Source organism: Erithacus rubecula, assembly GCF_903797595.1.
Source record: "Erithacus rubecula genome assembly, chromosome: 6".
Classification (NCBI taxonomy): domain Eukaryota; kingdom Metazoa; phylum Chordata; class Aves; order Passeriformes; family Muscicapidae; genus Erithacus; species Erithacus rubecula.
Window position 1 is genome coordinate 32,138,751 of NC_136688.1, and position 17,172 is coordinate 32,155,922.

Consider the following 17,172-nt stretch of genomic DNA (forward strand, 5'->3'; position numbering starts at 1 on the left):
TGAAGATAATTTATTTGAAAGTATTTTGGAATAAAGGACTTTGTTTTATATGATTCTGATTTGTACCCAAAATAATGCAAGATGCATGTGATCTCATATTTATTTCAAGGAGTTCTGTTATCAAGGTACATGACAAAGAATAAAGAGATTATCATAATCTTTTGTCTTCTGAGCTCTCTGCTCCACTGTATCCTCATTGCTTCTCAGTGGGAGAGTTATCAGTTTTAGAATTGTGTTGTGATAGGTTTTTATACCAGTTTCTCTAGCAGAGAATATAAGCTTTTTAAAAAGACAATCTGTTGTTTTCATAAAAGACCACTGCATGGAATTTCAGCTATATCAGTCAAAGTCCTAGCTCCAAGGCTTTTTCAACAGGAGAATTTGGATCTTGGAACACTCGTGCATTTGCTTAACTCCATTCTGAGCGCACTTGCATCAATGACATGAGTTATGTGAATATAGTTAAGTGTATGCATGCATGCAGGCTCTGATCCAAAATTAGGTTGGTATCACAATGTACAGTGGGTGTGGGAGAAACTGTGTAACAAATGGGAAAATATATTGCTTCTGTGAAGTAACATGAAAATGTTATGCGATAAAATAGGTTCTGTAAGATTTAATTAAAATGTCATTATAGCAAGCTTGATTTTTTCTTTTTAAAGCAATGAGAATATTATTCAGGGAAAGTTACTCTGTTTGTGGCAGTCTATAAGTTTTAGCTTCTTAGATTACTTCCTCTGTTGGGAGGAATGGAAGACCAACATTTGTATGGATTTAAATATAGCTACTGAACAGAGTGTGGCAGCTCTGCTTAGGCTGGCATTGAGCCTGTTGTTCCTCAAGTGCCAGGCTCCACACCTAATACTTCTGCTGTAACCTGCACCTGTGCTGCTGTGGGAAGTGATTGATTACCAATGTTTTTGGAGCCTTGAATGAGTCATTGTGATGTATCATAGGCATTGAAATCAACAGACATCCCTAATTTTTTTACAGACTTTGCATCTTTACAAAGCTACAGGGGAGTTCTCTATGTTATACCAAGCCAGTTGTGACAGAGTTTGTGAGGGTTACTCTGTGATTTTTTTGTATGAAGTACATCTTCCAAAAGTCATGTTTAGGAATGTAGATGAAAGCATTTTAACTGGTGGCATAAAAATGGAATAGGTGTTCTTTTGATGTTCATTTGAAGAGCATTTTAATTTGGTACTCCAGGTGAGGGAATGGAGAGAAGTTACAGATCTGTTAGAGCAGCCTCAGAAGATATTTGTATCTCTAGATCTCTTCAAAAGTGCTAATGTAATGCTTAATAAAAGTGAGTAAAAAATGGCAAACTTTTTCCTTTAAAATCCAGGTGATGTAAAAACAGAACCCAAAGCAGCATCATTCACATCACCATGGCTGTGCATGATTACTTGGAGGTGGGACCAAGAACTGCAAACTCTGCATATGCTGTATTAGAAGTCCCCTGAATCCCTGTGCTACAATGCAAATTGATTGTTTCATGGTGCATGCTAGGAATTACTCAGTGGAAGTAATTTATTTAGTAAAACAACAATTTGCAAGAAGTAAGAGGTAGCACTTCTAGCATATGCTGCTGCTATACAGTCTGTATATCTCCATGAAGTGCTACCTTTTAGATTAAAAAAACCTCATAACGTTTAAAATAATTTAATTTTCTTGATTCTTGTACCTTAAACCATCTTAAGATCTTTTTCAATTAGAGATTTGTGTTCCTGCTCCTCTATTTTTTAAGTCATACCTGAAGGCTGAGGAGCAATCAGGCATCCCTCTGGGTAATGGCAAAATGCACCCAGTGATGGCAGTAGTGAAAGGTGTAATTCAATGGGTGGGAGATGGTCCAGATGCTGCTGGATGCTTGTCTGTTGTAATGTTGGAATGCGTGTCGTGTTTGTGCTAAATTGCAGTTTTTGTCTGGGCTATTAGGTTACATCTTCTTGACTTCTAACCTCTGATGTACAATTGATTGATGTAGACTATTGCCCTGACTTTCATGTCTTTCTTGGAGGAATGAATAAAATGAAGTCCAATCAAAGAACATCAGCCTCTCTTAGATAATAGACTTAGTGTTTACAGTGCTTATAAAACTACCTATGACCTCTTTTAGAGTCAGCAGAACTGAGTTTCCTCTCACAGATAATGATCTTTTTGTAATTTAGCCTTTCCTTTAAATTTCCAAACGCACTCCTTTAACTAACTGGATCCTTTTTCACTTCAGTGAAATCAAATATTGACATAAGAGTTGTTACAAATTTCTGATGCATACTATAGATTTTGCCCTTTTTTTCCTGACTTTTTGTGATTAATATGAAATCTTTAAAGTTGCAAAATGTTTTATTTTCCACAGGAAAGAAAAAACATACAATAAAATTAAATACAATAAAATTTCTTCATTATATAATGTTAATATTCTTTTTTAATGATATTCTGTATAGAACATGAATTTATCAGCTAAAAGAATATTCAGCAGTTTCTATTCCCTATTTAAGCTTTGCAAATGTTTCATGTTTTGTCAGCTTTTTATCTTTACTTACTTGGATTTAATGTAATTTTTGTGAATAAGAAGCCTGCAGTAAAATGCGCATTTTAGACACTACATGAAATTTGAGATATTTGGAAAGAAATGTAATTGATAGAATCTGGCATTACAACATGCAATAGTGTTTGATTAGGGTTTCTAGGTAAATTCTGTCATAATTCATATTGCTTTTAGATAGACAAGTGATATTACCCCAGCTAGTGGTCCAAAAGTCAACGTGCTCTGCAGATTGGGCTGATTGGAAAATCAGGTGGGAAAGAGTAAGAGTTCTGATTGCTCAAAAATTAAGAAGCAAACATTAAAAAAAACCCCACAAAAATGCATGTTGTAATTATATGGCATGTTGAAAATATAATGAGCACAGAATTGTTGAAGACGGGTCAGTAAGTACTCTGATTTAAAAGGTAGAGTTGGTAGTTTTCGCTTCCTGGTCCTGAAAAAGCATTTGGGAAGAATGATTTTCCTTTCTTGTCAAGAGATTACTTCAATGTATAGATCTTGGGAAATGCATTTTTCTGTTATCTCAACTCATACCGAAATGTTTGATGGAAAGGGTAGTCTCTGTGAGATAATAGAGATTTTTAGAGATTTTTTTTTTTTTAACATGCGTTCATTTATTGTTCCAAAAAGTTTTAAAACTTTCTTATTAGTCTTTTGCTTTATTTCAAGTATGTAATGACAATGTTAATTATAAAATTATTGGTTTTCTAAATTTTGTTCTTTTGTTCACATAGTTGGGTTTTTTTTAAACATAGTTGTCTTGTATATAATTGTGGGATACCATTTCTTTATAATAGTATTCTTTCTGTCTTTATTATTGGATCTCATCTTTTTTCATATTTACTGTCCTCAGTTACTAAAACTTCTTAGCTTTTTTCTTCCATTTGATATGTCAATAGGGGTACATTATGTTTTGCCAGTTCTGCAATCTAATGAGAAATTTTATCTAATCTAATCCAATGTAATCTAATCTAATGCTATTCTTTTATGAATTGTTCTATGGTGTGTACTGTTGAGCTATAGTATTTTTGGTACCTTAAAAATGTATTTGAATGGTAAAATGTGCTAATTCACTGTTTGTCATGTTGTTTACTTGCTTATTTTATAATGTTTGTCTCAAACAGGAAGAATCCTTGGGTACTTGTGTGGTCAATAGGTGTTCTTGTGAGATAAACTGCATGGATGATGATATTTTCCCTTCATCAGAGGAGTGTGAACCACAGAAAAATATTCCAGTCATCTGGAAGGCTTTGAAACATAACTCTTTGGATTTCAGTGAGTTTTGCACAGTTTTTTGAAAAAATTAAATAAAAAGGTTGACTCTTTCATGCCAGGTGGAATATGCTAATTACTATACAAGCACTCCTGAAAAAAAATGTGACCCATACCAATTAGTCTGCAAAAAGATATCCTACTAGAATGCATTTTTCTGATAATAATCAATAGATCTATAGAAGTGAAGCGTTTTGAGTTAATTTACAGGAGCCTAACATGGTTTTTTTCTTTCTTTTTCTCCCTCTTCCTTTCCCTCTCCTCCTCCTGGAAATACCACAATATTTCTGTTACACTATGTACATAGATGGGTAAACTTCCTGAAAACTAAATTTCGCTGCTAACAGTGTTTGGTTATTGAACAGTATTTAGGTCTTTGGTATTGAATATGGATAAGTGCCTAGTGGGCTTTAAAAATGTCTAAACATGTTATGCGTTTGCAAAGATTATCAGAACCAGGTTAAGCACTTAACTTCCATTAAAATTTTGCATACAAGTTTGGAAATATGTTTTTATGCCACTTGGATACTTCTGAAAATTTTAGCTTTTCAGTGTCACATCTTGTGCCAAGTCTGTAAACAAAAAGGTCAAAAAATTGTAAAAGATTAGCAGAAATGGAAAGGAGGAGAAAAAGGTACTGAAATTCTCAGCTAATGTGCTATTTTCATGCATATTTTGTGGAGGCAGTGTTGGAGAAGGATTTGGGAGTTTTGCTACCAGAGCACTTACTTTTATATCTGTTTGTAAATATTTTTGAAGATGTTTTTACAGTTTGTGGGGTTTTAATGTGTCAAAGTTCTTTTTCCTTAAACTATTTAAAATGTATCCTTGGTTAATCTGAAACCTTTCATTGTTTTAATCATAATTCTTTTCTTCATTTCCCATAGCTAAGAAATTTCAAAATTCAAGCAAATCCCCAAGTGGTTACCAGTGGTTTTCAAATATCACTGCCCACTTCCTTCCATCAAAGGATAAAAATGCTGAAGATGCAGCACGGGAAGCATTTTCATCTCTCAAAGGTGCTTTATTCAGTTAATACATAATCTGCTGTCATTGATTGTGTTTTTAATATGGTCTTAAGGAAGAATCTGTATCTCCATGTGGTTTTATAACTTTATATGTTGTGGTTATTGGTTTGCCAACTCCTTTTGCCTTTGATTAGAACCTTTGTTATCAAGACTGCCATCTTTAACACATCATAATTTGACTGTCTTTGAAGACCCTGGAAAGCCAGAGTAGATTTGATATCCCTTTAAAAACACTATTTCCACAGTACTTGCTTGGTTTATAGCATTCTTGAAATATAGAGTGTGTGTGAGCATGTATGCATGGTATAGAGGCTGTGTATTTGCTAAAACACATTTGTAGCTTCCATAATATTAAATTAAGTTTTCTAGAAAGCTGATATACATTTTGGCATCTAGGATTAGGTCAGTAACAGTAAATTTCATTTATATTCCTAATGTAAAGGCAAAATTGCTGTCTTGAGGATCATGAAATCCAGGTTACTTACAAGATTTTGACATTTAAAATAAAATGTTCATGTTTCTGTTTTGTATTTTTTCATTCTAAAGTTTAGGTGAAGTATGTTTGTACAGGCTTCTTTTCATTCACAAAAATGGAAATAATTTTTAATATCTAAATGGGTAAACTCATATTCTGGTTTATGAATTTACCTGAGGTATTGTCCTATCATATCTTATTTTTTTTGCATGTCCAGCTCAGTATTCATGATCGAATATAGAATGATAAAGAAACCCTAGATTTCTTTTTCAGAAGCCAAGTTCTATTTGGTAGAAGGTCGTTAAGCTAGTTTGTGATAGTTTGGAAATCATCAAGGTGGAGATGATCAGACTTATACTGCAAAAGGCAATGGATTTTAGTGTAAATCTTAGTATAATCTATGAAGTGAAGCAATAGGGTTGTGGAACTTTTTTTTTTCCTCATTTTATTTGAGTGGAAGTTTACTTGTACAAACATTATTTAATTTTGCCTTAGCATCTGCCAAAAAAGGTTGAAAAAAGGTTTTGTCTGACTAGTGCAGTGGCTCATTGCTTGCAGCAGATTACTTGCATTACCTGTGTTCTGGTAAGGAAAAAAAGTAATTTTCTGATCCTTTGCAGAAAATTTCAGTTCTCACTTCTCTTTTATTCTCCTTTGGAAAGTGGGTATAGAAACTGAATGAATTATGGTTCTGCCATGACAAACAAAACAATTTGTTTCTGAAAACTTAATCTGCAAATTTGCACAAGGCTTTTTCTGAACATGTACTTTGAGTCTATACAGCAGTTCAGCTACACTGTGGTGAGAATGGAAGAAGCACAGTCTTTTAAACTCTGCTGGGTTAACTCATTTAACCCCCCTCTAAAGTAAACAGGTGCTGACAAAAGGATTAGGAAATGGAAATTTATCTCTAGATGCCAAGAAACGTTCTGTAGAATGGATGGAATTCTATGAAGCCAAGAATGGGTGGGAATGCAGTATGTTGCTGTTGATACATTTGTTTCCTTAACGCTCATGTTAAACTTTTGTTTTTAGATATAATTGGAAGGTGACAAAGATTGCTTTGCTTTATATACTATAAAGCAGCTCTGATGTAGTTGTCCCATGGCAAAGTTTCATAAGCTTGAAGGAAACTGCGGATTTTCATTGTGTTAAAACAGGCTAAAGTTCTTAAATGCTACTTCCTGTAAACAGTTTGGATACTGTCTACAGGAAATAGAATTTTTTGGCTCTCAACTAAGGATTCTGGATAAACCCCTAAATAAAAAACAAACAAGAAATCCCCAACCAACGAACCAACCAAAAATAATCAAAAAACTGTACTTCAGTCAATGTAACCTTTTGAAGCAGTTCTGCTTAAGGGTGAGTCTAACCTGATCATATTCTATAAATTATTAGAAACCACGAATGGCTAGAAATTCAACAGAAAGTCTGTAAGGTTTCCCTGTATGTCCAGGACATATGCAATGTAATGGTTCTGTCCCTAAAAAACTGAAGTTGTGAAGAGCTCAAGAGCTTGCTAACCAGTTCATCATGTATGCCTTTCTACTAGAGAGAGTGTTTTGGGAGTCAGTTTTATTTTGATTATAAGCTGGGGAGAAGTTATTTCCCGCCATTCCTCTCATTTATGCAATGGAAAAAGGGATAGTACATTTATTTAGAGGGATTTTTAAAAAATAAAGGTAGAAATTGTGAGTTCACCCAAATCAATGCCTTCAGCTTACTCTGTGTCCACAAATTAGAGTTAGTTTGTTGGCTCATATATTTTAAATTTAGAGTGGAGTTGTTTGCGTGTGAACAGGTATGTATCAGTTGATTGAGGGGTTCTTCCCTCTCCAGTATTCCATGTAATGCTGTAGAACTTTTAACTGCAGACCTTTCTTCTTGACTAAAGTGCTGGCTGGAAAGTTGAGAATTGCCCTCTTTTCCTCTGTAACTGAGGATATAACAGCTGGTATTGATCTAGTGATTGGTATGAGGTAGCATTCAAATACATTCCTATTTCCATACAGAATAGCCATTGTATGCTAATTTATCAGCTGATATTTCTAGACATGTATTTTGACTTGATATGAGATCTTTGTCAATTGCTATATAATCTCTTATATCACTTGTGCACACTTTCGTTTCTGTAAGTGAGAATTCCCCTTTTCAGATTGCTATTATTATTGGCAGTATGGCTAAGTAAAGCTGAGACATTTAGAACAAAATTCAGTGTTGGTGCAACCAAACTAATCTTTGTGAAAGTGTGCAAAATTCTGAACTGTCTTTAAAAGCATTGAATATTTTTACATGAAAACTATTTTTCTCACTAAGGCGACAACCTTCAGAGATTGTCTTTATATCCTTGTATTTCTCAATTGAAAAACAAGTCTGTAAGTATATATACATGAGCACACTGTAACATTAAAGGACAAGATCCCCAAAATAACACTGAGAAGAACTTTACATGGCTTATTTAAATTAGGTCACAGAGTACTCTCTCATTATATATGCTCTATATTCAAAGATTTTGTCTTCATTTACTTTGTGTTGCTCATGAGCTACAAAGGAGACACTGCAGAGCTGATCACATATCTAGTTATGTGGTTGATTATATAAGAGTAATACATTCTCTCTGAGTGCTGTGACTGGAATATTCTATGCATACACATTCAGATGATCTTGACTTCTGAGTATGTCTTCTTTAGCTGTCTGCTTGAGCTTTCCTCTGCTCTCATTCTTCCTTCCTTTCTCCTGTGGCCACTTCTGTTTCCTATTGTCTGTCTTGCCATTTATAATTCTTTGTTTATGCAGAGATTATTATTGCAGTGAGTGTTTTTAAAAACAGCTTAGGCAAGCATCCCTCCGAAATGGCATATAAATATTTGATCTTTTCCTTGAAGATGGCTATTGTCCTTTCCAGTTCTGTATTTTTGTGATTCAAAATCCTTTGTCTGTCACAGAATGAGAATCCCACCCCAAGCTCCCCCAAGACAATCAAACTTATGTATTCAAGTAATTTGGGCTGTAACATACCTACATGCATGAATGCATGATGTGTTTTCATGGGGCAAGAATTCACTGCTCAGAGTGGATAAAATTTATTTTCTAGTCTTCTCCTGTATATTTGGAAAACTAATATGAGAAAGAATATAATGGAAGAAAGAAATACTAATGGGGATAAGTAGTGTATTACAAAATCTTCAGTCATGTTTAGACAACAGTTAGGTTATTACCAGTTGTTTTTGCTGAGGAAAACCATGATGCCCATGCTGTCTTTCTGCATGCATTTATGATATTTTTTTAACAGCTATTTTTTTTATCCTGCAGCTAATTTGACTTCAGAGGGATTTAAACTGAAGGATGTTATTTTGGTTCATCTATATATGAAGAGCATGAAAGATTTCAGTACTATAAACTCAGTTTATGAGACAGAATTTGATTTGTGTCCACCAGCAAGGTAGGATTAGACTACTGCTTTAGTGTATTTATGATGCACTGTAATAGACTGAATTATTGTTGCCATATTTGTGGAGCATTTTGCCAAATGTTTGTGTCTCACAGAAGAAGACTTTTGCTGCCTTTTGGAGTATTAACATCACAGCTGCTCATGTCAAAAACACTAGGGTTAGAAATTCCTGCTTTAATATATACCATAAGGTTTACAAATGCTCCCCCATACGGACTTACAGAAGGATAATATATGGTTTGCAAGTCTTGGTTCTTTTTTGACTTGATTGAAGTGACAACTGTTTGTATTGCTGGGACTTTATTTGCTTTTCTTTTCTGTTTGTACCCCTTGACCTTTTGGCAGTGCTTCTCTGAATGCAGCCCAGGATATCATCTACTGTCTTTGCCACAAGATCATGCTGTTGGCTCATGTACAAATTGGTGTCCATCAGGAACCTCCAGTCCTTCTCCATAAAGCTGCTTTTTAGCCAGTGGGACCACAGAATATACTGGACCTTGAATTTGTTCCTTCCCCAAATATGGAACTTGCAGCTTCTCCTTGCTGTTTCATCAAGTTCCTGTGTGCCTGTTTCCTCATCCTGTCAATATCCATGTGGATGGCAACTTGCCAAGGATAAACTGCCCCATCATGCAGTTTATGAATGAAGATGTTGAACAGGAGTGGACCCAGTATAGGCTCGTGGTTGTTCACCTGTGAGAATCTGTGCCACTGATCCCACCCACTGGGCCTGACTATTCAGCCAGTTTTCACTCCACTACTCTCTGCTCATCTGGCCCCAAGTCAATAATTTCTCTATGAGTGTGTTACAGGAGAAAGTATCAAAAGCATTATGCCTTCCAAAAAGTGATGAGGTCTGGAACCCTCTAGGTCTTTGTGACAAATGTTACTTACCTTGTTGTATTTATTCTGTTAAATACAAAAACAAAATTATTATCTGAGCAGTTACTTGGGATTCACATCATGAGATACTGACAGTTATTTCAAAACTACATTTAAGCCTTTTCTTTTCTTCCCCTGCCTACATGCACTTGGCTCTGGTTGAGGGCAACTACTGCATTAGACAGATCTTTGGCTCAATCCGGTTTTTATTAATGTCTTGTGTTTCCCTCAGATAATAACGCTAGCTGGATAGCTTAGCTGCATTTCCATGTTCAGTAAGAATTCAAGTATGAAAAGAGATTTCATTGATGATAACAATTTTATTCATAGATACACAAAGCATATTTTTTTCGATATCTGTTGTACAAAGTCTTCTATGTTGTATCCAAGTCTACATCTGACATAATGAAACTGCTTAGTAGTTTAGGTGTGCACTAGGTGACTCCTGTGTTATTTGGATGTGGTGGATTTGTTTTCCATTGGAAATTGGTTAAAAAACACCTAGGCTACGAAATTTTTCTTTTTTAAAAAAGATATGTGTTAAATTAATTTTCTGTTTGTATTTTTTATTGCCTTTGTCAAAAAGGCTTATTTCTTTTTACAGTAATTTGTAATTTTTTACAGTAATTTCTTATGCTTCTGAGATAATATGCTGAGAATGCAGAACTGATACAGCTTGAAAAATTTCACTTGAATCATAGGTTAATACCGATTGCAGGGGACCTCTGGAGGTCATCTAGTCCAATCCTGCACTAAAAGCAGGGTCAGCCATGTGGTCATACCTCTTGTCTTCTTCATATTTTTAAAACCAACTGTTCAGCAATTTTCTAATGAAAATTCGTATATTTTATACTCTTATTGCAGAATATGAAGTGTAATAGAGGCTTGTGAATTTTAAGTATAGCAAGACAAATAGTTTGAAGATACTGTTAAGATAACCATCACATTCCACTACACTGCCTGGGTGTCAGATCCAAGACAAGCAGAGAGAGGCTTTAGGATGCTGACTGTAGGCCAGGATTATTAAATCAGAGAGAAATGGGAGGGTTGGCTGTGTGTGCCTTCAGAGGAGGGATCTAATCCCAGCCATAAACTACACAAAATTATTCTCCACTCCTACATGTTGTAGATTCTCTTTGTAATACTCAGCTACTCACAATTTAACTTTTATTTCTTATGCTTGCATGTTTTAGGCCACCACACTTGCATAGCCAGCTACATAGCCTTCCATGAGTAAAATAACAAGGTAGAAAGGTTAGAAAGCTGAAGGGAAATGGCTTTTTAGTTTTATTTTCATGGAGCAAACAGGTTTCAGAGCATCACAGAATATCCTGAGTAGGAAGGGACACACAAGGATTGTCAAAGTCTAGCTTGTGATCCTGCACAGGACACCTTAAGAGTCACACCCTGTGCTGAGAGCATTTTCCAAGCGCTTCTTGAGCTCTGCTTTGTCTTCTCTAGGGGAGCCTGTTACAGTGCCCAAAAACCTTCTGGATGAAGAACCTTTACCTAATATCCAACCTAAACCTCCCTTACAGAGCTTCAGACCATTCCCTTGGGTCCTGTCACTGTGACTGCAGAGAAGAGATGGCTGCCTCTCCTCTTCCCTCGTGAGGAAGCTGTAACTGCAATGAGGTCTCCCCTGAATCTCCTTCAGGCTGAACAGACCAAGTGACCTCAGCTGCTCCTCCTATGGCTTCCCCTCCAGATCTTTCACAATCTTTGTAGCCCTCCCTTGGATGCTCTCTAGCACTTTATATCTTTTTCATACTGTGGCTCTGAGAACTGCCCCCAGCACTGAGGTGAGGCTGCCCCAGCTCAGAGCAGAGCAGGACAATCCCCTCCCTTGCCCGGCTGTGATGCTGTGCCTGATGAACCCCAGGACACACTTGGCCCTCCTGGCTGCCAGGGCCCTGCTGGTTCATGTTCAACTTGCCATCAACCAGAGTCCTCAGGTTCCTTTGCACAGCACTGCGTTTCTGTTGCATATTTGTCTATGTTGCATTTTGTCCTGAAGAAAAATTATACAGCAGTTTGCATGGTTGCATCATTGCATTATGTACAGAGGCCTGGTTGTGGAAGTTCTCACAGGTGGTATGCTGGAAGCACTGACTCGGGCGTGGATCTGCAATAAATTTGCAAAATTGTCTTGAAAATTTACCAGCCCAAGCAGAAAATCCATTCATCCATGCTTGTGATGATGGTAATGAGGAAAAACTACTATATTTACATGTGGGAGGTGAGGAGAAAAGTAGTTTTCTTAGAAGAAATAAGCAAGATTGGAAGAATTTTATAAGGCTGTTACATGATATGTAAAGAGAACAAGTAATTTTTTGTTGGATTCCTGCTGGGAGCTAAATGACTTTTCTATGCATGGACTGCAAATATAATTATTTTTCAGGCTTTGAAATGTTGATTTCCCCGCACAGCCCCTCAACCCCCCTGCTTTTTAACTGGCCACATGCAACACACGTCTGTCTGTTCATCAAGGCACTCAGTCTTCCTCGGAGGAAACAGAGGTGAACTTTATAAATGAATGCTTAAGTAGATTTTGAGTCCTGTCATATGTTTGTATCTGTCATGCAACTTAAAGTATAGCAGAAAAATGTGCTAGTATTACAGATAACCTGTGAGAAGGTTGTAAAGGATCTATAAGCTGCTGCTTTTCAGAAAACTTTGACACTGTCTCTCTCAGCATCCTCATAGGCAAACTCAGGAAGTGTGGACTGCATGAGTGGACAGAGAGGTGGATAGAGAAATGGCTGAACAGCAGATCCCAGAGGGTTATGATCAGTGGCACAGGGTCCAGTTGGACTAGTTGGATTTGGGGCACTAACAGTGACTTATTTGGCCCAGTATGGTTTACCTTATTCATCAATGCCTTGGATGAAGGTGCAGATCCCTCCTCAGCAGGTTCACTGGTGACACCAATCTGGGAGGAGTGGCCAATAGCCCAGAGGGCTGTGCAGCCCTGCAGAAGGACCTCACAGGGTGGAGAGATGGGCAGAGAACTGTCTGAGATTCAGCAAAGGCAAATGCAGGATCCTGTACCTGGGGAGGAATAACCCCATGGACCACAGGCTGGAGACTGGAGTGCTGGGAAACAGCCTGCAAAGAAGGAGCTGGGAGTCCTGGTGGACACAAAGCTGTCTGTGAGCCAGCAGTGTCCTTGAGGAGATAACACTGTTAATGCTAGCAGGTTATTGCAATGCTCCTAACTTCTTTATATGATCCTGACAAAATTTCCTAAGATAATGTCCAAAAAAAAAAAAAAAAAAAAAACCAAAAAAAAAAAAACGGAAAATAAATGTTGGGATTTGATTCAAGCAAACTTCTGTTTGAAAAAGATAATTATCTTGTGTTTTCAGAGTATGTGTGGAAACACTGTTACCTGATGGAGTGCTGTTTTGCATTGACTGCCTTGCACATAAGGATGACAAGGCAGCAGATGATGTAGTACATGATGAAAAGCTGGTCATGCATGTACAGAGCATTTCCCACTGGGCACCTGCCAGCATAGGACCTTACAGTCAGTCCATCAAGGTAGGAATTTTTGTTACTACATGTGAAATGTATGCTCCTTTACTGAAAGGAACACAGTTATGAAGTCTCTTTCTCTTTCTTCATTTTCTCTATGCACAAAAGAAAATGTGTGGAAAAAAAAGCATTTTGAATTTATGTTTTTAAGACTTGTAGACCACTTATCTCTCATCAGTTCTTCATTTTGTGATAATAAAACTGGTTAAATTATTATTTTCAGAGAATCTCAAGAACAGCATGCTTCTGTTGTACATTATAATTAGACAAAAAACCTGTCATACATATACTTTTATAGTTTGCCTAGAATATAGACAGAATTTAGGAACAGCTGAGGATATTTCAGTTTCCTTATTAAAGCTCTAACTTTTTTATAGGTAGAGTCAATCCTAAAATACTTGTTTAATTAAATCCTTTTTGAGGCTTGTGGTTCTGCTTAACTATTTAATTTGCATCAAGGTTGAAGAACCATTCTGTTTTTCAAAATAATAACAAACTGAACAGAATATTACATACTCTTTAGAAAAATGAAAAAGAGTAAAGTATCATGGAAAAGTGGACCAAAAATTTGCATTAAAAATGTTCTCCTAATATGGTATTTTCTGTCCAACTAGTACCAGTCTGACATTTTTTGAGCTATCTCAACCTTTTCTGTTGCAAAAAATATACACCTTTCTTACCAGTATTCTTCCCCTGTAATAAATACATTGTCCAGTGTTCTACAGACTGATTTAAGCAAGGCTTTATGACATCTGTTTAAAGTGCCTGAAACAGTTTTGGTTCTGCAAACCTAGTATAATGTCCATGCCATGTACTTCATTTTGTCTTTGTACAATTTTGCAGACAATTTCAGGAACAGTATTTTGCTGGAGAAGCTCATGTGGAATTTGTTTTATTTTCAGGAAGAAATGTTGGTAGACTACTACAGTATGAATCTTATTTTTACAGGAGGGTAGGGTTTTATAATCTCTCTATATCCATTTTTCTTGAGAAAGCAGAAAGTTGGTTTATTTAACTTTATTCCATTCAGTCTTATACTTTAATGATTGTAATTGTATCATGTCATGCATAATCCTTCAAAGATTAAAATAATAAGCTTTGTATCTTTGTTATTTGGAGAAGCTTCTCTTACATCACAACTAATCTCCATATCCTGAAACTATCATCAGCTAAATTCAGGAAAGTGTGCAAACTGAAAATTGCTTTAGTAACCCAGTAAAAAAATTTCATGTTGCAGCTGTCCATAGGCAGGTACTGGCAGATCTTCTGGTGGTGTGGGACAGTCAGCAACCCAAGAAAAAGTTCATATCTCCTCAAGTGTAGTGTAGCCATTAACACTGGTCAGCAATTCAAATATTAAGGAAAATTTCTCTCTGGTTTTGTTTTGTTGTGTTTTGTTTTGCTTTATTTCCTTCTACCCCAAGAGAACATTTTAGTTAAGCAATATTATTTTCCCTTACAGTGTAAAATAAATATTTTTACTTTTCAAAATTACCACAGGAGTGGAGTAACAGTAATGAAAATCTGTACCTCTGCCACAGGATCTCTCACTTATGTTGTCCTTTATGTGTGTGTTCTGTCTCTAGTCCTCAAACACCTGTAGGAGGAATTGATAGTATACATGGAAGCCATATTTTTATTTTTCATTTGCCAGATTTTGCCTTACTACTTCCAACAATACATTTCATCTGAGTATCAATATTTACCACTCTGATTTTGCCTTGCTAAGAATTTTTGACTTTTGGTAACATTTCCATTCTGCAGAGCTTGATACAATACATGTCAAATCTACTGGAACAAATAAGCATTTTAGTAAATGTTTTCAATATTTAAGCATTTTTTCTTTCTAAAATACTATATAAAAGATATAACTTATAAAACCTTTTCATAAGAAAACATCACAGAGGAGTGTATCAGTGCATAAACAAAGTATTTGAATTATAAATTTTATTAATGGAAGATACAGTATTTTCTTAATGTATTTTATTATGTATTAATAATGTATTTTCTTAAACATGAATTTCTCAAAATTAAAATCTTCTTTAAATTAGTTTTAGAACTTTGTAAGGCTATATATGGACAGATATAAGCTCTTAAGTTCACCAGCAGAAGTAAGCACTTCAATATATTTTAGAAATGGAATATATTTTCCAGAATAACTAAAGAAGGAACAAAAGTGAGGTTTTAATCTTTGTAGTCAACAAAAATTATTTGAAATTATACAAATTTTATGATGATTAAATGTTTATTAGTATTTTATGATTGAGGAACAGAAGCCAAATGATCTTAAAACAGTAAATATTTATTACCCTTATCTTGTAGATATGTAGAGTTTGTTAATCTTTTCCTTGACAACAATTGGACAACTAAATTTTTTGTCTTTTCAGTCCAATATGAAATTTTGTGGACACTGAGGAATCAGCATGTATTTTTACACAATGTTTTTTCTGAGTTCAGGATAGATCATAGAATAATATTCAGGATATTGCAAGTTGGGATTGATGTGCCCTGGCACGTAAGAGCAGAGCTGGCAGCAGAAAGATGTAGGTAGTTCATGCAAACTATGGAATTCACACTTCAGGCTCAAAAATCACTCAGCAGAGCATCATTTCCATTCGGTAGGGATCTTTCAGGATCTTGCCAACAGTGCTATAAGGACAAAAAGTAAAGATTTGGAATTTACTACAAGAATGTCCTGACCTCAGTTTGATAGACACTGCAGAATGAAATTAGGATTTTCAAATGACTTATTGCAAAATTCTTCTTCTTTTGAATTAACATTCTTTCTTTTGTGGGATTAGCATTCTATAAAAACAACTTCAGCTTTTCTCTTTGTAAAAAGTAGACATGAACTGTTTGAAGATAAAGTAAGACATAATGTATTTTATATGTATGCCAACATTATATGCATCTATGACTTGATTCTATCTGCTGAAACCTTTAGCTTGGCTCATGACCTCAGTTCTTTCCTTTTGACAGCTGCCAGATCCCAATTTGAACTATCCTTCAGGCATCTTTTTCTCAATTTTTTTTCACTCTCTTAACCCAGTAGCTTCTTTCCCATCTTCTCCTTTTGTGATTCATTAACACTTTCCTATGTTATACCATATCTATTAATATGGGAAGAGAATACCTTCCAATGAGTGGGGGGAAAAAAAGTGATAGTCAACAGTTCTGATTCTAGATAATGTTCCTTTGGGTTTGATACTTGGGATTATATTCTTAGTGGTTTAGTCAACAATTTGGACAATACCATACCTAGCAGGATTGTGGACTACAGAACTTGTGATAGTGCTTGGTGCATTGGAGGGAATGGCTGTCATGCTGAGGTACCTAGACATTATCATTTTTGTATGTGAAAGCAAGCAAATTATACTCCAGTGCCACTGGCATGCACAGTCCTGTGTAAGAAACCTCATCACCAATGTAAAAGTTATTCTTGTTTCTTCCCTAGCCATTGCCGGGGTAAAAAAATGTTAGGGCAACTTGGTGACTTCTAAATGGTATGGAGACTGTATGTAAGTCAGGAAACAGTGGGACAGAACTTAGTTCTGCATCTTTGTAATTCATTTCTTTTATGTGCCATATGCTTCTTAGCTGGAGATTAAGAAACCTGACTATAAACAGTGTGTCTAATTATTGCCACTGGACAAAATTAAAACTCTCTGCCACGACCGAGGTACACAATCACACCCAATATCACAAAGTCCACCCAATAGCAGGGAATAGTTTCATTGCCTCTTGGAGGGTGTTCTCAGCCAGGTAGTTCCACTTTAATGATGAGACACGCTAAAAAGAAACATTAGGGAGAATTGGAACTGCTGTTTTCTTTTAAGTAAATTTTCACTTCAGTCAGAAGTTGTGGTTCAGCTCTCAAGACATGCAAAAATAGAAGTCAGTTATTAATAGTGATGTTGAGAAAGGTATCAGTCATCCCTGGTAAATTCCCTGGTTCAGTTAGAGTGCTTAA

At 35.8% G+C, this 17,172-nt stretch overlaps 1 protein-coding gene across 3 annotated transcripts in view; it reads left to right on the plus strand.

Moving 5' to 3' along the window:
* DPH6 (diphthamine biosynthesis 6) overlaps positions 1 to 17,172 on the plus strand; it is a 194,332-nt gene that overhangs the window by 74,799 nt on the left and 102,361 nt on the right. For 2 of the 3 annotated variants that reach the window (XM_079308103.1, XM_079308105.1), the window contains exons 9-12: positions 3,679 to 3,832; positions 4,717 to 4,848; positions 8,645 to 8,774; positions 13,034 to 13,208. In XM_079308103.1, coding sequence (XP_079164229.1) covers positions 3,679 to 3,832; positions 4,717 to 4,848; positions 8,645 to 8,774; positions 13,034 to 13,208 — 591 coding nt within the window. The remainder of the gene's footprint in view (positions 1 to 3,678; positions 3,833 to 4,716; positions 4,849 to 8,644; positions 8,775 to 13,033; positions 13,209 to 17,172) is intronic. The other variant, XM_079308104.1, reaches the window with a different exon arrangement.